Source organism: Clarias gariepinus, chromosome 21 (assembly GCF_024256425.1).
Source record: "Clarias gariepinus isolate MV-2021 ecotype Netherlands chromosome 21, CGAR_prim_01v2, whole genome shotgun sequence".
Taxonomy (NCBI): Eukaryota; Metazoa; Chordata; class Actinopteri; order Siluriformes; family Clariidae; genus Clarias; species Clarias gariepinus.
The window spans coordinates 10734682-10762104 of record NC_071120.1 but is presented as its reverse complement, the minus strand read 5'-3'; the positions used below and the strand labels follow the sequence as shown (position 1 = coordinate 10762104).

Genomic DNA, 27423 nt, shown 5'->3' with positions numbered 1-27423 from the left:
TAAGCCCCCCTCAGCAGTCAACCACAGAGCATCTAGGTCTCATCAGGGGTCAAACCAATCCTCTTTGGAGGGGTTAAGCTATGAACAGTGTCTGTTACTAAACTCCACTTACCTTGTCCCTCAGACAACCCAAACACCTCATAGCCCGACACAAGGTGAGGGTCCTGGCTGTATGAACACCACAATCAACATCCAGAATGAATTATTGAGCACTACAGCTTCTACATACTCCACCAATGAGGCAGGAGTGCAGGCTGAGGCCACTTCTCGAACTTTGACCCAGTCAAGTGACCCAGCACTTGTGTCATTACTCTCTGTTCTGTGCGTGTTGACAGGATTACTTTTTCTTACTGTACTTCTGGTACTGAGGAGCCTTCTGTGGAGAAACCAGAGAGTTGCTCCTATTCAGCCCTCAGTAAGTAGTCAAAGGAACTCTTAAAGTTCTTGGCTATTGATGCACACCACACTACTATGTAAAGAATCATTGGGATTTTGAAAGGAAGAAAACATTGAGAACTCATGTTCTAGGTGTCTTTTCTTTTAGGCTAATCAAACTTGGATTATTTATGTTTAAAGGCAAGACTTTGCAGTAGGGACAGAAGAACACTTCTACTGGACTATATGGGTAGGATATTATGGAGGCTGTCTTCCTGCCAAGATCCAAGCTCCCCAGATTGAGTGCCTGTACATGTGCCGGATAAACAAGTTTGATCCACAGAGGCCCCACCCCACAATCCACAGGACCCAAAGGACCCGCTGCCAACAACAGCACAGCACACTCCCAGAGGCCTTGTCTCAAGAGACCAGAGCTGCCCAGTGTCACAAGGGAAAACTACAGGACACCGGGCATAATAATATATAATTTAAGGTCAATTAATTTGTTTATCATTAATAAAAAACACTTGTTACATCAAAGACTAATTCACAGGAAGCTTCTTACTGTTGATAATTTACTGCTCTTTAGTCTTGTTTCTTTGCCGGAAATATAAAAATTTGCTTCAGCCGCATTCTGAATTTTGCCAACACACGTTCATATTACTTGTGGTAAAATCTATTTATTTGTTGATCTATTAATATTGGGTAATGCATATACTGATTATTTGCCTTATCAATTAAAAACCCATTACCTTCAAGTTTTGTTATTGATACTTACTCCGATCAGCCGTGACATTAACAGCACTGAGAGGTAAAGTGAATAACATTGATTGTCTCATTATACAGCTGCTCGTAAAAGGAAATCGTGAGGATCTAAAATTAATAAGGGCCACATAGAATGGCTAAAGTTCATTATTTGTGGAGAATCATAAAAGAATAGTAGAATGAAAAGTCCTGAATATTATAGGTTTCCTGTCAATTATTTACAACTTTATTAAGCTTAAACAGTACAACATGTCATTGGATTGTTTGGATTAGTTTGTGCGTGTATAATTGCATATCGATAACTGCCATTTTTACAGGACATTTAATATAAACAAATATACATTTTTAACAAGTCACTTCCAGCCTGATTCCTTGTATTAGAGATATAAAAAAAAATACAATATATTCGGAATCTGTGGGAGTCAAATTGTTTATATTTCTAGTTTTTTAATGACTCCCTGGATACTTGATTGCTCCATGGATTAATCTTTGTCTGTCTGCATAAAAAAAAAAAAAAAAAACATGACCAGACCAAAGGCTTTCATCTTTGTGCGTGATTCAGAAAGACATTACGAGAAACCCACCCACCCTTTCACACAGCTCTGAAATACTAATAACATAATTATTAATTTAAAAAGCCTCCTCTCGTCAGCTCACAGATATCATAAGGCACACGTAACCTTATTTGAAAACTCTTAGCAGAGCGTCTACATATTCAGCAGTAGATCAGGATGATGATGTCATGCCACAAGCATGTTTTTTTCCAGGCAGCACAGTGTGTGTGTAAATTACGTGAAGACATCAAGCCTGCTTTGAGAAAGATTAAAAGAGTATGGTTTAATTTCTGGCCTCGGCCACTTTCTCCTCGTCTTTCTGTTTGAGTTTGTAGTCGGCCAGAGCGGCCTTGATGGCGTCCTCTGCGAGCACTTGGAAAGAAAAATGAACACCACCATCAAAACTCAGGGTCGTTTACACCAACACTCCATTTACGATGATATTAAGTAGTAAACAATGACAAGACTAATCAATTATGGATAAACAGTCGTGTTTAACACTGTGTGTTGACCGAGACTTTGCTAAATCTTACTAGAGCAGTGAAGCTTCACCGGTGGGAGACACAGCTCCTTGGCGATATCAGTGTTCTTGATGTCGAGGGCTTCATCAATCTAGAGGAAAATAGACCACAAAGTGCAGGTAAACATAAAACATTTAACTGCCTTTTTCGTCATCCATACTTATAACAGGACATACAGATTTGCCTTTGACCCATTCCGTGGCCAGGGAACTCGAAGCGATGGCTGATCCGCAGCCGAACGTTTTGAACCTGGCGTCCACTATCTTTCCTTTCTCGTCAACCTTGATCTGTTTAAAAGATTTTTTTAAAAAAAGAATCACAAAACACTCCTGGTCACATGCTCACACACAGACAGACAAGACCAGCAGCCAGAGGGACAGGTCACCTGCAGTCTCATGACATCGCCGCAGGCAGGTGCTCCCACTAAACCGGTCCCCACATTCTTGGCAGTCTTATCCAACGTTCCGACGTTTCTTGGGTTCTCGTAGTGATCCACCACCTGCGAAATGTCACCAAGGAACAGCAGGTTTTATAACTTATTAAATAATTAACACAACTAACAGGAGGGGGAGCCAGGCGGCCGACAGTTTAGGGCGGAGTCCCAAAAGCCTCCATGCTGGTGGTGAAGTGCACTAGATCTAGTTATTGTATTATTACACCACGCTTTACAGTGTTACAGAGGATGTTTTGGAAATCAGTTCGAGATTAATTATCTAGAAAAAGGTTAAGAAGATAAAAAATATTTATATTTTTAAATAAATCACACGCATATATTTTACAGCAGCTGCGTTTCGCCCGTTAGCTAACTGTCTGTTCATGCTAACTGAAGCTAACTCTGACACTTCACCTCAGCCTTGCCGCTCGTGCATAAAAGTTTGCTCAGGTTTACAGAAAGCCAGTGAGAGTTAAAACGCTGTGGAAAAAAATCACTCACTTTCTTGTCGTAGCAGCAAACCGCTTGAATCTGCGGCGACGCCACACGTCTGCTGAGAAACGCGAAGGACGCGAAGCAACTCCTGACCGAAGCGAGCGCCATGTTCGCACTGACGTCACAACGAAGAAGCGCGTGCGTAGGCTTCGCCGATAAACAAACGATCCCCGTAGCAGACAGCAGATGGCGCTGCGGCGAGTTTTTATTTATTTTATTTATTTTTTTAAAGAGGCGACTCCGAGTCCGAGTCGATATGTTTTAAGAATCGAATGAGTCGATACTTCAGGATCAGCTGCATGAACATTCTCCTAAAATGAAACATCAGATCGGTGGTGTAGTGGTGGCCTTGCACCTCCAGGGCCTGGGTTCGATTCTTGCCTCACGACTGTATGCAGTATGGAGTTTGTATGTTCTCACTGTGCATGGTGGGTTTCCTCCGGTTACCGGGGTATGAGTGTGTGTGTGTGTGTGCACCCTGTACTCCAGGCTCCAGGCTCCAGGCCCCAGTAGCCCTGTATAAAGTGGTACAGAGGATGAGTGAGTGAGTGAAATGTCAGATTCAGCTCCTAAAAAAGCATCTGTTTACACAGATAAACATCTTGTAATGAGACAATCATCACGATATACAGAAAAAAACAACAAACATCTCATAAAATTTTTTTTTAGTTAATTAAACACGGACACAAGCTTATCATTAACTCATCATATATATGCCAGAGCTAACTCTATTCTATTCAATTTTACTTTTATTTATTGTTTTTTTCCTTTACTTTTTACATTTCTATTTCTTTAATTTTATTTTCCTGTCTAATATATCTAATATATATTTTTTCCTAATCTAACTTTCCTTGCTTCCCGGTGAATTACATTTAGGCATTTGGCAGACGCTCTTATCCAGAGCGACTTACACTTTTTTCTCATTACACATCTGAGCAGTTGAGGGTTAAGTGCCTTGCTCAAGGGCCCAACAGTGGCAACTTGGTGGTTGTGGGGTTTGAACCTGGAATCTTCAGAAGTCCAATACCTTAACCACTAGTAATGCCGTAGTCCAATGCCTTAACCACTCAGCTACCCCTGACCCCAATTAAACTACACTCTAAAAAACACTGGGTTGTTTTTTCTACCCAAGCGCTGGGTTGCCTCTGTTGGGTCATTTTTCTGGGTTATTTACAGAGAGTTGGGTAGTTTTTGTGTAACCCAGCTGCTGGGTTGAAGTTTGATTGGCTCCTCCCCCAAAGTTCACCGGTGGATTCAGCGGCTGTCAGTCAGAGCTTTGTGTCTCTCTTGAGCTCCCACACCGCTGATGACGGTTTATTTAAGGGAAAATGACGTTAAATACAAGGTCTGTATACACATGTTCACTCACCTAAGTCACATATGACTGAAAAAATATTACTATATGTGAGATTTATTACTGTTACCGTGTTAAGGTTACACTTAAACTTTCAGGCTGGTCTGAGGTAAGATAATTTAGCTGACAATAGCTGCTATAGTTAGCCACAGAACCCCACATGTGTGTGTGTGAAGGAAACGGATAAGATGTCTGAGCTTTTTATCTTTCTCTGTAGAATGTTTGCAGGGTGACGAAACTGTTAACTGTAGTATTAGCATGAAGCTAGCATTTAGTTAACATTAGAACTTTATTAATCTCACTGAGACAGTGTTACAAAACACTGACCCTCTCACAAATATACACACCTGCTAACCCTCCCGTTTTTCACTAGTTAGTAATTTACTCCGCGGTCAAAAGTCGCCGCGTTTCTCCCGAATTATAACAATATTTTACACCTTTACACCTTTGGCAAGTAGTATGCAAATATGACTGCTGCATGTAAGCTAACCAGGTCGCCCTCTTTAACCAAAGTTGCTTGTGACTCAGACTAAATGAACTATCAGTCAGCTGTACAGATAACTACTAGATGGAAGTATTAATATTTGGGTGATTGTAATGTGCCAGTATGACACCAGCTATGACAATGTATCTTCTCGGTAATTAGCTTAAAATCAACACAGACCACAAGATCAAGTAGTCTGACAAAAAAAAAAAAAAAAAAAAAATATATATATATATATATATATATATATATATATATATGAGCTTTAAAGCCAATGCTTATTTTGCTTATTTTATTTTTGGTAGTAGCTGTCTCCATGTTTTTGTTTCATGTTATCTATACACTAGCTTTGTCATTTTTATTTAGTATAAATCCTATTACACATTAAATTGATTGTCTTATTCAGTTTAATCTTTGTTATTCAACAAATTTTTAACTTTCTTTAATTTCTTTCTAAGGTTGGCACCAACATGGTGGAATACCTCCAGCAGGCTGAAGTGTCAAGGCCGTCCCCCCACTGTACATCCTGACGCGGGAGATGATGACCAGCGCTGCTCTCAGGCATTCGTCATTCTGGTGGGACAGGCTCTGGAGCAATACACACTACTCGGGGCGGTTGATGTGTGCTTCAAGGCATTTGATATTTTTGACATTAACTATTTAAAGTAGTGTGCTCCTGTATAGGGCTTTTTGTAATGTTGCTATGAAATAGCAAGGCCTACTTGAAAAGTCATAGACAGTGTTTGTATGTTAAAACGGGACCAGGGCTGGATAGTTTTGTTCTACAGAAAAGATATCTAATGTCACAAAGAGATCATGCTCTGTAGAAGCTGCCTCAGCCTATTTGTGTTTTTACTCCATTCTGCCCTTGTGAGTAATAGTATAGTAATGATGTCGCTGTTGATTATCTGTTCTTGTGCTTTTGAAAAATAAATGTTTTTTCTATAAGCATTTAATAGGATGTTGTTTATTGCATATATGTATGGTTTGCAAAACTTTTAAGTTTTTTTGTTGTTGTAATAAACCAGTATATCAAGGTAATTTAACTGTTTAATAGACGTGGGTAGTTTTTTTTTTTTTTACAGATTCACTGTAAAACATGAAAATAATAACCTATTTGTGAGGTAAAATTAACTCAACATTCCAGTTAAAATGAACCAATATATGGGTGGAACATTTAACCAATTTATGTGGTAGAATTAACCCAGCATTATAGTTAAATATGACCCAGCATTTGGGTTGAATATTTAACCCATTTTGCTGGGTTAAAAAAATAACCCATTTTGCTGGGTTAAATTAACCCAGCATTTAGTTAGTCCAATAGTTACCCAGCAGCTGGGTTAAAAACAACCCAGTTTGGGTTGTTTTTAACCCAGCATTTTTTAGGGTGTAAGCAACTGTATAACCAAGAGCATTTCCCTCTGCGATTAAAAAAGTTCTTTGAATCTTGAATGAATCTTGAATATTTTTAGTTATAACTAAACACGGACACATCTCATCATTCATTATGAAATGAACATATGAGATAAACATCTCATTATTATAAGAAAAAAAAAGTTATGAAACAAATATTTTGTTATTATTAGGCAAACCAAATTAAAATAAAAAATAATAACTAATCCTTTATTCTCTATACCACTTATCCTGAACAGGGAGGTGCAACAGTGGTATGGTGGTGCAATGGTTAGCACTGTGGCCTTGCACGTGCTAGGGTTCGATTCCCAACTCAGGGTCTGTGTGCAGGTATTAGTTTTCATGTTCACTCTGTGCTTGGTGGGTTTTCTCTGGGTGGTCCAATTCGTCCCACAGTCTGAAGACATGCAGATTTGGCTAACCGAATTTACCTAAATTGCCTGTAGTGTGTGAATGTGTGTGCTCTGCATTGAATTATGATATAAACTCCATGCCCCCACAAATCTGTACAGGATAAATGGTATAGAAGATGAATCAATGTCTTGTTGCCATGAAAAAAATTATCTAATTATTACATCTATCATTATAAACATCTTGCATTTAAGAGAAAAAAGTATTATTAAAAGACTAAACAGATTATCCATTTGATAGAAAATCTGATTTTTTGTATTAAAAATCTATCCGTTGATTGAATTGGTTAACTTTTAGCTAATTCTTGGCTTAATCACAAATAGATTTTTCTGTCACTAAGCAGAGTAAATGGTAGTGTCATATAATAATACATTTTAAAAACATTTTATTTATAATGCACTTGCATATATGAAAAAATCTTAAACTGTTACAATTTATTTTGACGCAAAAGCTTTAATAAAAAGATACGTTTTAAAACCAGATTTAAAAGCTTCAACAGTCTGTGGCATCATCAGATAGTTTGGGAGAGCATTCCACAGGCTGGGTGCAGCTGGGCATATACAGTATATACACACTGTAAACAAACAATTCCAGCATCATAACTAACACAGGTGAAGAAAGTTTTAATCAGTTATTATCGAATGGATCCTTTTCCATTCGATTTACCCTGACTCCGAAGTCGATTTTTTAAAAACAATTTTTAGATTTATAATAGAGATGAAACAATAGATCGGCCAGTGACCAGAATTAACTGGTTTTCAGTTTGATTGGCATTGACCGGTGATCAGCTGATCAGCCTCAGACATAACCAATTCTGTACTGAGCTCAGAACCTTCCAATTGGTGCAACGGAAACACATTTTACGACCCTATCAAAAAAAATTGCATGCAATAAAATCCTCCAATCTGGCTTTTCCTCCAAACTCTGTGGGTTAGTCGCAACACCCACTCTTTACACACATTTACACCACTAGTGTCAAAACACTGTAAGCGATAATAAGTAGAAAATCGCGTGCATTAGAAGCCACACGCACGCACGTGCTCGGAGCCACTCAACCTGCGCGCTCACTGTCAAATTGAGTTCCGAGACTTTGGAGATATTTGATGCTGTAAAACGTTTCAGTTTCTTTATAATCCTACAAGTGGCACATAAACTATTTACAAATTTTCATCCCGTGCGGTAGGAGTAAACTATTTGCTTAGTTTGACTGCTGATTCCCATACCTAATAACGAATGTACAGTACACTGAACTGTAATAACTTTCTTTCGCTCTGAGTGAAGTGAATCAGTTTCGCAGTAAAGAATCGACTCCGAACTCGGAGAGTCGACTCCGCGTGCGTTCGACTCCCAGCGCTGTTCATTTCACCGAGTTGAGTTTATCACATCGGTGTTTATACTTTATTAGGCAGGATGATGCTATTAATAAATTAACGCCATACACTATTTTCCTGTTTATAAACTCAACGGGTTATAACACCGGAGGATCAGAAGGAAAACAAACGCAGTTCTGTGCGGGTTTTTTTTTTTTTTTTTTTTTTTTACACGAAGCTCATTGGATCAGGCTGTAGCTCGGGCACGCGCATCCTGTTACCAGGCAGATCCTCGCAAACATGGCGGCGACTGGGAACGAAGCGGAGACGCTGTTAGCCGATATCAAGGAGGAAGAGGAGGAAGCCGAGGAGATGGAGAGGGAGATGGAGTCGGGAGAGGAAGAAGCGATGGGTGTCGAGAATTCCGAAGACGAAGATGACGACGACACTTCGGAGGACGAGCGAGAAAATGAAGCAGAAATCCAGCGCTTGGAGGAGCAGGTGAGCTAACAGGCTAGGCTAGGCTAAGCTAGGCTTCACCTGTGAGAATGAATGGCGATGCTAGCAATGCTAGTTAGCCGTGGTACGCAGTTGAACAAATAGTGAAAAAGTATCATTGCTTGTCACATTCTGTTGGTGTAAACAGTGTTATTTGCAACGATGGATATATTTTCGGTTACCGTGCATTAGGTTTATAGAAGGCTTTAGCTAGCTGGTTAGCATCACCTCCAGCCCACTCTCCGCGTCTTAACTTTAGTGTTTTGTCGTTTACAACGCACGCGGTAGACAACATGTTCGCGTGGAAACGTGTATTAACCTCCTGTCAAGTGGTGAAGGTAAAGTTAAACACCCGGGTTTTTGATGTGGAGACGAGGGAACGGCTTCCTGAGCTTACAGGCGCGTGGAGTTAAACTGCGCGCCATTCCGTGCGCGTGCGGAAAACAAACAGCGGCTTTAATCAGTGTGTTCACGCAGACAGGTGTGTCGGGACTCCACGCGCGGTGAGACAGCGGCGGCACGTTAACCCGCGACAGCCTGTGCGATGAGATCGTTACGAGTGTCGGTTCCGTGTTAATTTATTTATTTATATTTGGTTTGCGTGCTGTGGAAATCAGTGTTGCGCGGGATGACGTCACGGGTTAAAGTCACCCTAATCAGACTACAGACGCAGGCGAACAGATGAAGGAGGATGGAGGATCTTAGCTCGTCATTTATTTACAAGTAGGCATTTTGGTTAAACTTCTACATGTTTAGAAAAGTACTGTACGGTCTAATCAGGTGGGTTTGACGTGTGAGTAGCTCCCACCCTCTTGTATGAAGCCCCACCCACATTATATCAATAGGGTGTTTAGAAAGTGAGCGAAGGCGAAAACAAATATATAGGGGCAGTGGTCGCTCAGTATGTTTAGGCTGATCAGAAGGTCAGCAGTTCGAGCCCCTGCTCCTCTATGTTGCCCCTGTTGGGCTCTTGATCAAGCCCTTAACCCTCCCTTTCTCCACGGGTGCCGTATAATGGCAGCCCACTAACAAAGCTGGGATTTGCGAAAAAATAATTTCTGATTTGTTCCATGCCTGGTTGCTCCCCCAATGGCCATCGTTCACATATGTTATTCCTTTCCTAAGGATTGACCCCCGCCCCCTCTCCCACTACCATTTTGGGGGTCTGAACATGCTCAAAACCTCATGAAAATTGGCAGGCAGGTTGGAATTATTGGCAGGAATCTGCTGTCATTAATCCTAATGCCTGAGAGTCGCGTAGTTCATCCACTTTTGCACATAGGCATGCACACGGAACTTGCTACACATTTAGAGCTCATTGAGCCGAACAACTTTCATGGGCTTTTCATGTCATGGGCTCAACTCAACAGGAAGTCAGTTATTTTGTGGTGTTTGCCAAAACGCACCAGATGGATTTTAATATACTCCTCCAAGAGAGTTTATACGATGGCCACCAAACCGGGCCGATGTGGCTCAAAGACATTGAGAATGCAGAATTGTAGTGGGATTTATGATATCTTAAACGGGTCATTCTAAACAGTGTTCTACATTCGTGTTCAGGTACGGTTGGCTTACATAATGGATTCGAGCTCTACCAGAGACCACCTGTTTTATGCAAACCAAACTCAAGTGTAAAACCCAGAATCTGTGCTTGGACCTGTAGTGTGGAATGAAAGCACCCATAATTGGCTGAGGAAACCCATTATGGTTTAGAATGGATGTTTTGCAAAGTGTCAGCCTTTTTATAGACTCTTGATGGGCCATCGTATGTCCCAGGGGTGGAGCTTCAGGAAGATGAGTGGGAATGAGATGTGGGCTCAGTATCATGTCTGGTTTAGTCTAAGCCTCTGTTAATTTAGGTGGGCTTGACATGTCAATAGCTCCTGCACATGTTTATGAAGCTCCGCCCATGTTTATGAAGCCCCACCCATATGATATGGATAAGCTGCAAATAAAATGACTAATTGGAGGCATATCCAAACACAAACAAGTCTTTTGGATCACATATCAATCTTTGCACCTCTCAGTGACAATTGTTTTATTCAGTTGACATGTTTGCTAAGGACACAGATTATTCCATTGATTATTTTTTTTTGTTATGGGCAGCATATTTTGCATGTAAGGAATAAAGAAACAACTATGGTCTATTTAAATATCAAACCCAGCTAAATATTAACCCATTAGAAGCCTAATCTTTAAAAACATGACTTATCTTACTTGATTACCATGAAAGAAGCAATTTATCTTCGAGAACAGTTTTTTTGGGGAAAAAAAATAAGAAGGAATTTGTGCATCTTGAAACAAACAGTGGTGACCTGTGAAAATCAAGCATTACACACTGACAGTGAGAGAAGTGAGTCTGCTGTCCTGGTTTGGTTATAAGGGCTGAGCTGGAGAGCCATTTGACAGTCATTAACATCTGCTTAAAAAGTCACTAGATTTCTTTATGGGCTCTTTTAAAAGTTAAAACCACAAAAGGCCCATAAAAAGTCAACAAATTTAGCAGTGATGTATCTACATCAACACTAGTTGAAATCTCCTTCGTATCTCTGCTGTGTTACTAGATTCTGGCTTTGCAGGATTATACCAGCAAAGTGTGTCCTTGTTTTTGCTTGTAAGAATTTAAATGCAGCACGATCGCCATATGGAGATGATGAGATTTATAAAGAAAACCCAAAGTCCCCTCAGTCACTCCTGCCACCAAAGCGTAAAACCTACTGACTGTAAATGTTAAATAAACCTGTATAAACACACAATGTTTTTCTGAATCTTTTTTAAAAAACTTTATTTTTTGAATCTCAAATCTCTATGAATAAGCTGCTGTTACTGACACAATAACATATTAGTACAAGGGAGTGATGTAGCAGAATATAGTCAGCCCCTCCCAACCAATCAGACAGTGGTGGCTCAGAGGGCTAAGGCACTGAGTTACCGACCGGAAGATCGGCGGTTCAATCCCCAGCTTCACCAGGTTGCCACTGTTGGACCCTTGAAAAAGGCCCTTAACCCTATCTGCTCCAGGGGCGCTGTATAATGGTTGACCCTGCGCTCTGACCCCAGTTACGCTGGGATATGCGAAGAATGAATTTCACTGTGCTGTAATGTATATGTGACAAATAAAGGCTTAACTTAACTTAGAGAAAGTCACATCATGTGCAGTTTTATGTTACCGGTACACTGAGTCAGACCTCTAAGGCTTTCTCAGCTCTAGGTTCTGTCTCTCTGACCTGAGAGTGAATCAGAGGGGTGCACTGTAGCTGTATACACACAGAGGGGTGCACTGTAGCTGTATACACACACGTCTGTACACGTGTTACGTTTTTAGAAGAAAGACGGGATATGTGGGGTGGCTTAGAAAATCCTTATAATATATAATTCATATATTTAGGATATTCTGAACTGAAACATGTTTCTCTTTTGTATGTTTATCAACCACAAGTAAAGTTATAAAATGAAAGAAAGGGTAGAAATGGAGAAAATTGCAATTTAAGACTTCTTTTCAACTGCAGCACAGGAGTATCATGGACATTTTGACAGCTGCTCACGGATTCAGATCTGAATTGATTAGGCTTGGCTCCCATTCTGAGCAGCACATGTCTTTCATCGTTTAATTGATTAAAACATTTACTTGTGCTCTGCTACGCAGCACTGGTCAATGATTGATAAAAAAAAAAAAATTAACCTTTGTGTAGACGGAGGAGGTTTCAGACATCACACTGTGGATTTGCTTTTTCTGATATGTCATGTAAAGGCAAAAGTTATTCTTACTTTAAAAAGCATAAATTTTACTTATACCAGAATGTGGGACTGACATCGCAAAAATGTAATACTCTCAAAATTCCCTTATTATTATTATTATTATTTGGACACACAAACAACCTAAAACAACTACAAGAATGAGTGATCTTATCTGTGCTATTTATTTTTTTTGTTCAGTCATGTGTGTATAGCTGATTAAAATGAATTCAAATTTAGTTCATCATATTGCCTAGGTTGTGCTAAAAAATGTTTAGGGATAACTTTGTTGCCCAATCCTGACTCCTATATACTTATCAAAACAATGTCCAAAGTAATGCCAATGCCTAAAAGGCTCAGGATTTTAAGGCCTGCTTGGTCTAACAAATATTGTAATCTTTATATACTTTTTACTTCTCTTAACTCTGTAAATACGGTTAGATGGGGGAAGGGTTAGTCGGTTAGATCTCTAAAATGTGAAATTATTAGAGACCTCAAATAAACTGTATGTAGTAGAGCACGTTTGTGCTGGCAGGTAACGCCGCTCTGTTGGCTACCACCGCATGTGTATTTCACACACCTGTGGGAAACACTAAACTGAGTATATTTGTTTTTGATGTTGACTGGCTGTCTAACTGTACAGGCTGTCCCAGCGAGCTCTTTCTTCTATATCTGGTGGTGGATTTTTCTATTTTGCCTAAAATAAAATGCTTTATTTATATGTATTTCAGGTGAAGCATTATCAAACTTTTGTGGATCTCTGAGAACCGTTTTAACTTCTTAAAGACGTAGATATGCATGAGACCTTAAATGCAGCGTAACTATTACTGTGATTCTTCACTTCTGTGTTTATAAATGTATATAAATGTTTATAAATGAAGCCTGCTAACCGCACCAGTAATTAGTAAATAATTAAATTCAGGTTGAAGCTTGTTACTATGCCACTTTCCAAATGAGCTATTTCTCAAGTGGCTCGATGGCACAGCAGGTGGCGTCAGATCCTGAGCGCCGGTTAATATCTGTGGGTATTTTCATGTTCTCGGCCAGTGTTCCTGGAATATTTACGTAATTATGTAATTAAATTTCTTTTTAAATCGTAAAAGAGTCTGATTAATTATGAATATTATGGCCTTTCTAGTTTGAATTATAAAAAAACCTCAAAAAACTAAAAGTGTATTTACTAAAGTTTACAGAAGCATTTTCTCTAGCATTCCTGCTGTATGACAGCAGTCAAACATCAATGTGTTTGGTTACACTGTTTTCCCCTAATTTCTGCCCTCTTTGTTGTGACCTTGCAGCTGTCGATCAATGCGTTTGATTATAATTGCCACGTGGACCTGATCAAGCTGCTGAGGCAGGAAGGGAAGCTGTACAGACTGCGCAAGGCCAGGCAGAAGATGAGCGAACTCTTCCCTCTTACTGAAGGTCTGAGAGAAATGTTTTTTTTTATTTTTTTTTACCTTTTTAAATTTTTTTTTAAAGTACAGTGGAACCTTTGATTACGAGCACAATTCGTTCCAGAACAGGCGCGCGCTGTACACACACACACACACACACACACACACACACACGCATACGCTGTACACACGCATACAGACACAAAATAAAATATGTTTTATGCGCACACACATGGTCACAGTCTTATAGTAAACAGTACACGCGTGCACTGATGTTGATTTTACCAGTGAGAGACGCGCACTAAGACCCAGCAGGGAAGATGATTAGCCACAATTCCGCAGTGGAAGAGGGAGTAAAAAACGTTGGCTCAGTTGTGATCACGTGACGCTCGGTGTCAAAACAAGCAGCGCATTCGTGATACAGGATATTTGTAAACCAAGACTTGTTTGTTTTCCAAGTCAAAATTAATATAAAAAAAAAACTTTGCTTGTCTTGCGGAACACTCACAAACCACGTTACTCGCAATCCGAGGTTTCACTGTACCATTGTATTTACTCCAAGTGTGTGAATGAGTTTTCGATTCACCTTGAAGGTGATTTGCTCTTATATATTGTGTATTTTAAATATCGCTTGTTCGTGAAATGCCTTGTTCTCTCATCTTATTCTAATCCAGATTATAACATAATTAAATCTAAATTTTGTAAGATGCTTAAGTTATGTAACTGTTCATTTGTTTAAAGTGTGGTGTGTCTCTCTCTCTCTCTCTTTTTCATTTTATTGATGCAGCTGCCTCCGAAATCCTGTGTCACGACAGGTCCTTTGTTACTAAAATGATTGTTTTTTTAATTATTTTTTTTACAAGGACAAACTGTTCTTGATATGAGAACAATTTTTCAGTGAATTGCCATGAATGGTAAAAGACTTGAGGTTTCTATGTAACACGTACAAATGAATGAATGTCTGCTGCACTTTTTTGTGTCTCTGTGGGTGGTAGCAGTTTTTGTTCCTGTCCATCTGCTATGTTAATGCTCAGTGCAGTCTTAAGTTATTGTTGCTCGGGCTGCATTCCCTTAATGCGCTCGTGTTACTCTGAGTCACTCACTCATGAAATAATTACTCTTGAACTTCGCTGGTTGAATCGAGCTCATTATGCGCAGGTAACGTTGTGCAGGAGTCACTGGAATAAAGAAAAAAAACAGCTACAGATAAAACTCAGAATTAAATCATAATATAACTGAACCATGTGTCGTGTAGCAGCACACAGTAATGTCAACAAATATATAATGTGTTTATGTATGTTTTAGAAAATACATTGTGCGTTCCTTGGCTGATGCTGTGTTCTCATTGGCTTACGCAGAGATCTGGCTGGACTGGCTGAAGGACGAGATTGGGCTGATGGAAGGCGACGAGGCCGAGCGTGAGAAGATCTACGAACTCTTTGAGAAAGCTGCAAAAGACTACATCTGTAAGCGTGGGCTTTTTTTGAATTTTTTATTTTTTTTAACAAAACATCTGAATGAACAGTAATCTGGCTGGCTCGCTTGTTGGCAGCGTTTTGGAAAGCTCTTTCAGTTTTTACATTCTTGTGCTCTCTCTTAACCCCCCACCTGGCAGTCAAAGAAAACAGCTGTCACATTGCATATTTAATCCATTGTCTGTGGATTTATGATCATGAACTTTGCTCTATATTTTCGAGTTTCTAATCTGGAAAAAGCCGTCTGCGGTAATGGCAAGAGAAACGCCGTCCTAAAAAATATCCATAAATCAATGTTGCCTGTAGAACAGCAGATGTTATTGGTAGGTTTTTTAAAGCGGGGAAAAAAAACCTGGAAGGCTTGCCTGTGGTTAAAAGTGCAGTCTATTTCCAAGGAGAAGCTGCTGTTTCCTAGACAGCAGACAAAGAAAATAAAAACAGAATATTAGATACGTTTTAAAGGCATTTCTTCTGAAAGTGGTGCGGCTCTTCGTTCGGTTCAGAGTATTTCTATAGGCCTGTTTTTTTTTACTCAGTTTCTCACACACAGGTCCTGATATCTGGTTGGAGTACGCGCAGTACTCTATCGGTGGCATGGGGGCCGCAGGAGGCATCGATCGGGTGCGTGGCATTTTCGAGAGGGCCCTGACCGCCGTGGGTTTACACATGACCAAAGGAGCCGCGCTATGGGAGGCCTTCCGGGAGTTTGAGATCGCCATTCTTTCGACCCTACAGGTCTTCAAAATTTGCTCGTTTTCGTAGTGGAGGAAATAGCTTGAAAGTTTTTGTTTCTTGTTAACAATTGGGTGGGAAAACAGCTGATTATTCAAATGCCTTTCTCTGCCAAAAGGGATTAAACATTAACAAGCTCTGCTATCTGTTACAGCCTCCTCCTGGCAGTATCTCAAATCCTGAGCAACAGGAGCAGCTGAATGTGCAGCTCGAAAGAATCCACACGCTCTTCAGACGCCAGCTTGCCATCCCTCTAATGGGTAAAGATCCTACATACGGGCGGATTAGTTCACTTCCTAATTCTTTTCATTGCCTGCGTCATCTTACACACAAACGTCCCTATTTACCTGTATGTCTCGGTCTTTCACATATTTAGTGTAAGGTTATCTGCTTCTGTCTGAGAGAATAATCAAATCATGGAACAGGCTAGACACCCAAATATAGCTATAGTTACTCACCTGATAAATATAATGCACCAGCTTCCCAGTTTAACCATCTAAATCAGTCCAAGGCTGAACTGGGGTCTGGACACAACACAAGTGATACCTGGGGAGAAAAAACAAACCCACAGTAGAATTTATTCTGTAATATGCACTGCCAAAGAAAACAACTAAGTGTTAGAAACCCTATAACACATGATCAAAACCTGGAACAACCGCGTTGACTTGGTGGAAGAAATGCGGTCAGAAAACATCATAAGATGGAGATCACTCAACTTTTGGTGAAGTTGCATGGGAAACAAAAAACAACAGTAAGAACCATGTCTAATAGTGGAAGTAAGAGCATTTCCACACACACACACACACACACACACACACACACACACACACACACACACACACACGGATTAGGACTAAACAGCTGTGTGTCTATAAGAAATCTACAGGGTGCCTCAAAAAATTTGACAATTGGGAATATGAATATCTGAGTAACTGCATGTCCTAGGTCAGGGGTCGGCAAACCTTAAACACGCATAGAGCCATTTGGAGCCGTTTCCCACAGAGAAGAAAACACTGGGAGCCACGAAACCCTTCTGACATCTAAAATGAAGATAACATTGCATATATCGTTTTTATCTTTATGCTATGTGTAAAGGAACCATAGTGTATTGCCTTTATAAAATCAGTGAACTGCTACAGAGGTAAAAAAACAATCTTCTGCAGGCAATAAAAAACATTTTGAACTCCGTAAAAAAAGATGCTTGGTTAAAGGTTACTTTCAAATAAAATAGTCCATGTCCATTTGGGTCCTCCTCATATTTATGAAATAAAAAGCCAAACTTCAATAATCTGAAGATGTCTGCTTCTCTGCAACATCATCCTTTTATCTTGAGCAGTCAGCTGTCGACCTGAATGAAATTCGGGCTCGAGAAGCTTAATAAATCACGTGCCGCTGGACGCATACAGTGGGGCAAAGAAGTATTTAGTCAGTCACCAATTGTGCAAGTTCTCCAACTTAAAAAGATGAGAGAGGCCAGTAATTTTCATCATAGATATACCTCAGACAGACCTGTAACAACTTCTTAAAGAGGCTCCTCTGTCCTCCACTCATTACCTGTATTAATGGCATTTGTTTCAACTCAGTTATCAGTATAAAAGACACCTGTCCACAATCTCAACCAGTCACACTCCAAACTCCACTATGGCCAAAACCAAAGAGCTGTCAAAGGGCACCAGAAACAAAATTGTAGACCTGCACCAGGCTGGAAAGACTGAATGTGCAATAGGTAAGCAGCTTGGTATAAAGAAATCAACTGTGGGAGTGATTATTAGAAAATGTAAGCCATACAAGACAACTGATGATCTCCCTCGATTTGGGGCTCCACGCAAGATCTCACCTGGTGGGGTCAAAATGATCACAAGAACTGTGAGCAAAAATCCTAGAACCACACGGGGGGATCTAGTGAAGGACCAGCAGAGAGTTGGGACCAAAGTAACAAAGGGTACCATCAGTAACCCACTGCGTCACACACACACAGTTGGTGCACAATTAAATACTAAAATCCTTTTTTCCCCACTGTATTTTGAGGGACCAAAAAAAAAAACCCAAAAAAACTTTTCACAATAATCTTATATTTAGAATTACATTTAAACAATTAACGAACCAAATTTAAATTGAATACTCATTATTTATTTTCCCGAGCCGCAGCAGAGGGATGAAAGAGCCACGCGCTCTTCAGGTTGCTGAACCCAGTAAAAATTTTTTTTTTTTTTTGGAGAAAGTACAGGTACATAGGTATTCACAGCCTTTGCCATGAAGCTCAAAATTGAGTTTCCCCTGATCATCCTTGAGATGTTTCTTGAGCTTAATTGGAGTCCACCTGTGGTAAATTCAGTTGATTAGACATGATTTGGAAAGGCGTACACCTGTCCATATAAGGTCCCACAGTTGACAGTTCATGTCAGAGCACAAACCAAGCATGAAGTTGAAAGGATTGTTTGTAAACCTCTGAGACAGGATTGTCTCAAGGCACAAATCTGGGGAAGGTTACTGAGTATGGGTGGTGACTAAGAACCTGATGGTCACTCTGTTAGAGCTCCAGAGGTCCTCTGTGGAGAGAGGAGAACCATCCAGAAAGACAACCATCTCTGCAGAAATCCACCAATCAGGCCTATATGGTAGAGTGGCCAGTTGGAAGCCACTCCTTAGTAAAAGGCACAAGGCAGATGCCTGGAGTTTGAACTCTCAGACCATGAGAAACAAAATTCTCAGGTCTGATGAGACTCTCTGGAGATGGTTGTCCTTCTGGAAGGTTCTCCTCTCTCCACAGAGGACCTCTGAACCCTGACCATCGGATTCTTGGTCATCTCCTGACCTTATATAGACAGGTGTGTGCCTTTCCAAATCATGTCCCATCAACTGAATTTACCACAGGTGAACTCCAATTAAGCTACAGAAACATCTCAAAGATGATTAGGATGCGCCTGAGCTCAATTTTAAAGTTCATGGCAAAGGCTGTGAATACTTATGTACATGGACTTTCTCAATTTTTTTATTTGTAATAAATTTGCAAAATTTAAAACCTTTTTCATGTTGTCATTACGGGGTGTTGTGTGTAGAATTCTGAGGAAAAAAATACATTTAATCTATTTTAGAATAAGGCTGTGACATAACAAAATGTAAAAAAAGTGATGCGCTGTGAATACGTTCCGCACGCACTGTAATTGGGTTAGAATGTTGTTAGACTACGAAATTATGTAAATTTTTTGCGACACCCTGTACTTGTTAGTAGGTTCCATCAGAAAAACGGTTTGATTTTGCTAGGGAACATAAAGATTGGATTTCGGAGCAATGGAAAAAGATCATGATGACCCTGTTCCAGAGGAACGTGTCTGTCAGGGTAAGAAGGGAAGCACATAAAGTGATGCACTAATCATGCATAATGGCCACTGTACAAGCACCGGGTGGCAGTGTTGTGATCTGGGGTTACTTCAGTTGCTCAGGTCTAGACTCAGTAACGTTATTTGGCAATACAATGAAGTCAGATTACGAGCTGAATGTACTGAATGACCTGGTTATCACATCTGTGGAGTTTTCCTTTCCTCATGGCACATGGGTTTTCCAGGAATGTTTCTGGGAGCATGTGGAATAATTTTTACAGATGAGCTGGACACCACATTGTGTGCTTTTAATCAGAGCTAAAGATGACTGAATGAGATCTTCGTGTGCAGCTTTTTTTTTTTCTTTTTGGCCAAGCGGTTTATTTTAGTGTGAAAACACACTGCATTGTAAGCTTGTGGTTTCAGCTTTTCCATGCAAACCTGCGCATGTTTTATAAGCAGCCAGGAGCTGGCCACCCACTCCACCTGCGCCTAGCCAGATGGTCTGTGTGTGTGTGTGTGTGTGTGTGTGTGTGTGTGTGTTGATGATAAAAAAAGGAGAAGGCCAGAACGGCTTCTTGTCGTCCTGGACAAAGCCAAATCACATATTACAGCCATGAGCTGCTTGGCACGTGTTTTCCTGGCTGTTATGCTCTTTTTCTAGGAAATCCATTTTAATGCGGCTGCAGTAAATTAGTTTGGTGCTGCTTTGTTTTCTATGACCTTGAAATGAGAACATGAATTGCATGCATAAGGCAGAAGAAGTGTTTGTGTGTTTATTTAAACACAAGCTGTGCTTTTTTTACATTTTTTATTTTTTTAAAGTCACACCTGCTTATTAGGTGGCAGTGACGTAATGCATAAAATCGTGCAGGTACAGATTGTGAGGGTGTGATCTCTGGCCTGGTTATTGGTTCCAAAAGAGCTTGTGTGTTCATCTTCTACAGTGTTTGTTGTTGTTGTTGTTGTTGTTGTCTTTAGAATTTACAGAGTGGTGGGGGAAAAATTAAAAACAATCTGAGGCAGAGAGTCTGCATACTGGAACATCTTAATGAGAGAAACTAGAAGTGAATGGCAAGACTGAGTAGTGTCTGAGTTGACAGGAAGTCTACAGTATTTTAAATAAAAACTTTTTTTAGCCAGTAACAAGAATCTCAGGCTGTTATAAGTACAGACTTTAACAATCTTTAACTGTCCAGTTATGATGAACTTGTGCGCATGGGTGCCTCAGGTTCCTGTTCTTGGCTGACGGGTAGATTCCAGTGTGGTACTCTCCCAGCATTATAATGCTCCCTTACACAAAAATGCGACTTGTCATGTATAAAAAGAACTTTTAGTTTGATGAGAGAAGAAAATCGTGTTCGCTTGTTCCATAGGACTCACCTTTGACTAAACTGAAGCAGTGCTGCTCTAGGTTCAGTTTCTGTTTTATATGAGCTGTAAAATAGTCAACGGATTATGAAGTGGGATAGGAATAGAGATGTACGTCACTAGATCAGTGTGGGTTGGAACACATACACGCTAATGGTGATTAGTGAGGATAATTCAGTGTGATTAACGTAAACATGTCTATTGAAGAGAAACTGCTCACTTTTTCTTTTTTTTGTATGTTAATAAGCACTTTTTGATCTGCAGATATGGAGAGTACGTACACTGAGTACTCTGATTGGACAGACGAGGGTGTGCCGGAGACGGTCACGCAGCACTACAAGCGAGCTTTGCAGCAGCTGGAGAGTCGCAGGCCTTATGAGGAAGCCCTGGTATAACGCACGTCACTTTTCTAAAAAAAAATTTAAAAAAGCACACACTAAAAAAGAAAACACAGCAAAATGTTTAAGTTCACGTGGCTCTGTGCTTCCCCCTGTGCTGCAGCTGGTGTCCGAGCCTCCAAAGCTGGCGGAGTATCAGAGCTACATTGAGTTTGAGATAAAGGATGGAGACCCTGCTCGAGTTCAGATCATATTCGAAAGGGCGCTGGGGGAAAACTGCTTAGTTCCAGATCTTTGGGCCAAATACACTACCTATCTGGTGAGTTTTGGAACCGTAGAGTTAATACACAGACACACACACACACTATTGATTGCACAGGACAGTTATGGGAGTAAAAATTAACGTTCACAATTTACTGTAGAAGGTTTTCTCATTACGCCAGAGCCATGATTGGACTGCCTGAATCACATCTGAATCGCTGGCTTCCCAGGAACTCCTTTAGCTAAAAAAAAACAAACAATAGTCTAGACTGTACAGGGTATGTGGCAATAACTCCCAGATGAGTTCCTGTACTGTTCAAGTGGTGTTGGTGAATGATTGTCTGTACAGTTCCTACAGACAGACACGTCTTTTCTGCAAGCTGGTGACAAGTTATCTGTTAAATTTTCACATTTTGATAGACTGCAATCAGTCCTGAACCACGTCGGCCGGGAGCATCATTTATGGACGTTCAGCCTTTTTTAAAACGTTTGCGCCATTTAAATTGTTTACTGCGGCTAGTCTGATTTTATGTCGGTTTTACACCCCCCTTTCCTTGAGAAATTTCACAAAGTCCTTGTCTGACCTGAACGTCATACACTCACCTTAAGGATTATTAGGAACACCTGTTCAATTTCTCATTAATGCAATTATCTAATCAACCAATCACATGGTAGTTGCTTCAATGCATTTAGGGGTGTGGTCCTGGTCAAGACGATCTCCTGAACTCCAAACTGAATGTCAGAATGGGAAAGAAAGGTGATTTAAGCAATTTTGAGCAATTACAAAGAATGGTGTGAAAAGGGAAAAACATCCAGTATGCGGCAGTCCTGTGGGCGGAAATGCCTTGTTGATGTTAGAGGTCAGAGGAGAATGGACCGACTGATTCAAGCTGATAGAAGAGCAACTTTGACTGAAATAACCACTCGTTACAACCGAGGTATGCAGCAAATCCTTTGTGAAGCCACAACACGCACAACCTTGAGCCGGATGGGCTACAACAGCAGAAGACCCCACGGGTACCACTCATCTCCACTACAAATAGGAAAAATAAGCTACAATTTGCACGAACTCACTGAAATTGGACAGTTGAAGACTGGAAAAATGTTGCCTGGTCTGATGAGTCTCGATTTCTGTTGAGACATTCAAATGGTAGAGTCAGAATTTGGCGTAAACAGAATGAGAACATGGATCCATCATGCCTTGTTACCACTGTGCAGGCTGATGGTGGTGGTGTAATGGTGTGGGGGATGTTTTCTTGGCACACTTTAGGCACGGGCTACCTGAGCATTGTTTCTGACCATGTCCATCCCTTTATGACCACCATGTACCCATCCTCTGATGGCTACTTCCAGCAGGATAATGCACCATGTCACAAAGCTTGAATCATTTCAAATTGGTTTCTTGAACATGACAATGAGTTCACTGTACTAAAATGGCCCCCACAGTCACCAGATCTCAACCCAATAGAGCATCTTTGGGATGTGGTGGAACGGGAGCTTTGTGCCCTGGATGTGCATCCCACAAATCTCCATCAACTGCAAGATGCTATCCTATCAATATGGGCCAACATTTTTAAAGAATGCTTTCAGCACCTTTTTGAATCAATGCCACGTAGATTTAAGGCAGTTCTGAAGGCAAAAGGGGGTCAAACATTGTATTAGTATGGTGTTCCTAATAATCCTTTAGGTGAGTGTGTATGTGTATATGGGTGATTCCATCTCAAATGAACCAGTGGAAGAGAAATTTTCCACCATTACCTCTCACCATACCTCTCAGATTTTGCTGATTTTTTCACCAATTGTTGATATTGCCATGAAAATAAAAACCCCCAATTTTTTTGTCCCAACTCCCACTCGTTAAAAAATGGCAGCCATCTTAATTTTTGGCCTCAAAGTGCTTTAAGACATGCCACGCCCCTTTTTGAAATCCTCTTTTCCTAGATAACTCACTTGCTGTATGTCATATGGAGATGAAACTGGGTATATTTATGTAATTTTTTATGTAGATTCAGATTCCGTAATCAGAATTTGGCTATCTCCTGTGGTTATTAAGATATTTCTGAAAAAACATTTTTTGGGGGTACCCCTTTTCGACCCCCCAGAACCCAAGGTCTGCATGTATATATGTTACTCAAAAAAATAGGGGTTACTTCACATCACCTTATCTTGAAAATAAATAAAAACCAGAGGTGTGTTATGCCCTGTTTTAAAGAAATCATCAAAAATGAATTGTCCAGGTTTTGCAAATGTTTTACGATTTGATACACATTTTATATACAGAGAATGTACATGGATCTACACAATAGGCCTTATCTACCAGTAAATGTGTTATTTTATGGTGGTCCATGTAAGATACATGTATCACTGTCAAACAGTATCCTGTAACTGAACTATTCAGGTTCATACTGATCAGAAAGTTGAATCATCTCCAACCAACTCCATGAGTGACCTTGCACTCAAGGAACTTGATTGCATCATCTTTTTCTTCGTACTAATTGAGTGTGTTTCATTTATGTCAATTCTTTTACTGAATCTTTCCAATGTAGTTTGTTGTCTTAATCACAATCTGATTACAAAGACTTAATGGCAAAACTTGTCTGTTCTTTGGATTCTCGTGACTATATTTTGCACAGGCGTAAGCAGTGGCCCCCAATCAAAACTATCTGATTATCTTAATTAGGGAAGGGCAATATGGCCAAAAATATTTAATATATATTGCGATAACGGTATAATTGATGATATGATAGACACGAGACAAAATACTTTACAATTCCAAAACTTTATTAGTGCAAAAAAAACCCCATCAACTTATTTTCTATTAACTAGCAGCTGTTTGTATGTGCATTAAAGCTATATAAAATTTTAACAGTGCAAATGCAAATTCCTTGCTGACAATTTAACCAAAAGGCATTTCCAGTGGAAATGGGCTGACATATCCTGAGCATAACCATGTATAATATACACAAAACTTAAAAAGAGTTGCTTTGCAACATAAAACTGCAGTGTGGTAAATAAATAGGTCAAATAATAAAACTCAAAACTCTTGAGTAAAAACAAAACAAGCAAACGAAAAACATGGATAAATTATGCTACGGCTCATGGAAGTTTTTCACATACTTTAACAGCTTTGTTGTACTCAAACAAGTGCTTCTGCTTTAAATTATAAAAAAGGTTTGTGGTGTTTCCTCCCTTCGCCACGACGACCCGCTTGCATGTTATGTTCTACAAAAAATTGTGCTTTGTTGGGTATCTGACGGGCGAAAACCAAACCAGTTCCACACTACTGAAGTTGCACCATTTTTACAAACCATTTCTGGTTCATCTGATTAATAGATAATATTAATTGAGTATTGTGAATTAATTTGCAAATATTATATATTTTTATTAAATAAATCACTATTTCTTCAATAGCTTTGGTCATGTCACCTGGTGACCCCAAACTAGTACCAATATAATCTCATTAGAGCCCCACACAAGGTACACCTGATTTTATCCCAAGATATGTCTTCATTCATTTTTATTTTATTTTCTATTTTAAAAAGAGCTATTTCTTCTATAGCTTCTAGGTCATATGACCTGGTGACCCCAAACTGGTACCAAAATAATCAGATCTGAGACCCCCAAAAGGTACACCTCAATTAGGTACAGAAATGTCCTCAATTATTTTAATTTAATTTTTTATAAAAAAAAAAATAAAAATAAACGCTGTTTCTTCAAGCTACAGATGCGTTGAAATTAATGAGATCCCTCTTTTTTAACCCAGACATTCTGTAAATGCCACGACGACCCGCTTGCTTGTTATGTTCTACAAAAAATTGTGCTTTGTTGGGTATCTGACGGGCGAAAACCAAACCAGTTCCACACTACTGAAGTTGCACTATTTTTACAAACCAATTCTGGTTCATCAACGATCCGCTTTCGCCCTTCTCATTCTCCGCCGCCGCCATGCTTTTTCCCCCATAAAAATGTATGAAAACATAGGTACTGCGCATGCGCGTTTTACCCCTATTTAATCGCGATATTTCATTTTCTTATTATTGCCTAACATTGTACTGGTATTACCGTGAAAGGTATAATATGGCCCAGCCCTAATCTTGATGGTATATTTGAAAATGCTGATTTGGACCCAGATGACACTGTTCAGTTCAAGCAGTGGAATCATGAAAGCCATGGCAAAATTTCTGACATGTCTTTGTGTCTGATTTTATTATGAGACTTTGTGTAAAATGTGACTCCTGCACAGCTCATCACTATACAGCCAAGGCCCAAGCTGTTTATTTAAAAGAACTCCAAGAGAAACAGTCTTTGACTAGATATGCATTACAGAAGAATTTAAGGTTACTTTTACTTTGAAAGGAGCAGATTTTATGAGTATGCATTAAGTATTCTACAGATATTGCAGTACATTTCTGTATGTCAAATCATAAAATGTTGCAAAACCTGGACAATTCATTTTTAAAGATTTCTATAAAACAAGGCATAACACAACTCTGGTTTTTATTTATTTTCAAGATAAGGTGATGTGAAGTAACCCCTATTTTTTTGAGTGACATATATACATGCAGACCTTGGGTTCTGGGGGGTCGAAAAGGGGTACCCCCAAAAAATGGTTTTTCAGAAATATCTCCATAACCACGAGAGATAGCAGATTGCAGAATCTGAATCTACATAAAAAATTACATAAATATACCCAGTTTCATCTCCATATGACATACAGCAAGTGAGTTTTCTAGAAAAAGAGGATTTCAAAAAGGGGCGTGGCACGTTTCGAAGCGCGTCGAGGCCAAAAATTAAGATGGCTGCCATTTTTTAACGAATGGGAGTTGGGACAAAAAAAATTTAGGGTTTTTATTTTCATGCCAATACCAACAATTGGTGAAAAAATCAGCAAAATCTGTGATCATGTGGTGGAACCCACTGGTTGATTTGAGATGGAATCACCCATATGTATGTGTGTGTGTGTGTGTGTGTGTGTGTGTATATGCATTTAAAATAATGATCCTACGATTATGAGCTGATGCAGAGAAAAAAATATCGATAACACTTCACGCACACAGTATTTACATTTAAAAGTTATAACCTTCATATTTAATTTCTGTTTGTTTACAGAAACACTTTCGTGACACTGATATCTTTAGCTAGCTTTGTGATCCAGGTAAAAAGGATTCTTTTTGCTTTAAAGAATTCCTTTAGATCCTCCTGTAAGACAATTACTTAAAATTTTTTGTTAATGGATCATTTTAAAACACAATATAACAGTTTTTTAAGATCCAGCCACAATAAAAAAAAACCTACATCCAATAACTGCCGGATAAAAAGTGTTATACATACCGAAACAATGTAAACTTAATCAGATCCATAAAGTATTGCTGTTAAAGGTCATAGTAGCTATTTTTATCCTAATGGAATGTTGATGTGCTTGGGTACAGTGTCCAGGTACATCCAGTCAGTATGCCAGGCAACATCATCTTCTTTTAGTTTTTTTCCTCCCAGTCATCTGTGTGTGCATGCCACCTGCTGCATTTCGCTCAATTTTTCACGAGCATTTTAATGACATGCTAATGAGATGCACTAGTTGCAAATGCACAACGGCTCATTAGGGGCTTTAGCAAAGATGGAGAGAGGAGAGGAGAAGGGGGAGAGATGATGGAGAGTCAGAGCTTCAGGTGAAACCGAGCAGGAGAAAATACTTCCCTGGATAAATGGAGGGAAAGCTCCTTTAAAAGAGAGAGAAAACACCTTCCAGATGAGGAGACATTTCTGAGCAGGGACTGACGTTGACTGCTTCATCGAAGACGCAGATCCAAGCCATTACACAGTGGCGTTCAATGGCATCAATCCAGGAATGTTCTCTAGTGGCTGACGCACTGCATTAAAAGCAAATGTGTAATTAAATCCACTGTTGCATGGTTGTACTTTTAAGCTGATTAAAATGATGCCAGCTGTGCATAACAGAAATTATACGCGCTTTTTGACTTTACACATTCTATTACTTTTTTCCTTAAAGGTTTCATTAGATATTTACTGCTTGGTGCCTGAGAAAGAGCACTTTCATTTAAAAAAGAAAACATACAGGTTAGACTGTTTTTTTTCAGTTATATGTGAAATGCAGGTAAAAAATATATATTGCATGAAATCAAATGCATTTAATTTCCCTTAAGTTCAGCAGATAAACAAATTT

The 27423-nt window shown here is 39.6% G+C and overlaps 2 protein-coding genes across 2 annotated transcripts in view; one reads left to right on the top strand and one right to left on the bottom strand.

The window, feature by feature from the left end:
- Positions 1-1343: 1343 nt before the first annotated feature.
- Positions 1344-3276, bottom strand: iscu (iron-sulfur cluster assembly enzyme). The gene is made up of 5 exons (XM_053481176.1): positions 3150-3276; positions 2601-2714; positions 2392-2502; positions 2228-2306; positions 1344-2066 (listed from the first exon to the last, which is right to left on the bottom strand). The coding sequence occupies exons 1-5, from the start codon at positions 3249-3251 to the stop codon at positions 1978-1980; spliced, it is 495 nt and encodes a 164-aa protein (XP_053337151.1). The 5' UTR covers positions 3252-3276; the 3' UTR covers positions 1344-1977.
- Positions 3277-8347: 5071 nt separating this feature from the next.
- sart3 (spliceosome associated factor 3, U4/U6 recycling protein) overlaps positions 8348-27423 on the top strand; it is a 30817-nt gene continuing 11741 nt past the window's right edge. Inside the window, exons 1-7 of the mRNA XM_053481043.1 lie at positions 8348-8616; positions 13647-13773; positions 15104-15211; positions 15771-15955; positions 16107-16212; positions 20908-21032; positions 21145-21300. Of these exons, the coding sequence (XP_053337018.1) occupies positions 8416-8616; positions 13647-13773; positions 15104-15211; positions 15771-15955; positions 16107-16212; positions 20908-21032; positions 21145-21300 (1008 nt within the window). The 5' untranslated portion in view covers positions 8348-8415. The remainder of the gene's footprint in view (positions 8617-13646; positions 13774-15103; positions 15212-15770; positions 15956-16106; positions 16213-20907; positions 21033-21144; positions 21301-27423) is intronic.

Bases quoted from the DNA above. Each gene is read 5' to 3' on its own strand.
- iscu (XM_053481176.1), bottom strand. From the start codon at position 3,251: ATGGCGCTCGCTTCGGTCAGGAGTTGCTTCGCGTCCTTCGCGTTTCTC. The intron at 2,307-2,391 runs GTATGTCCTGTT...ATTTTCCTCTAG, and splicing joins AATGGGTCAAAGGCAAATCT to ATTGATGAAGCCCTCGACAT. The intron at 2,067-2,227 runs GTAAGATTTAGC...TTTCTTTCCAAG, and splicing joins GGTGAAGCTTCACTGCTCTA to TGCTCGCAGAGGACGCCATC.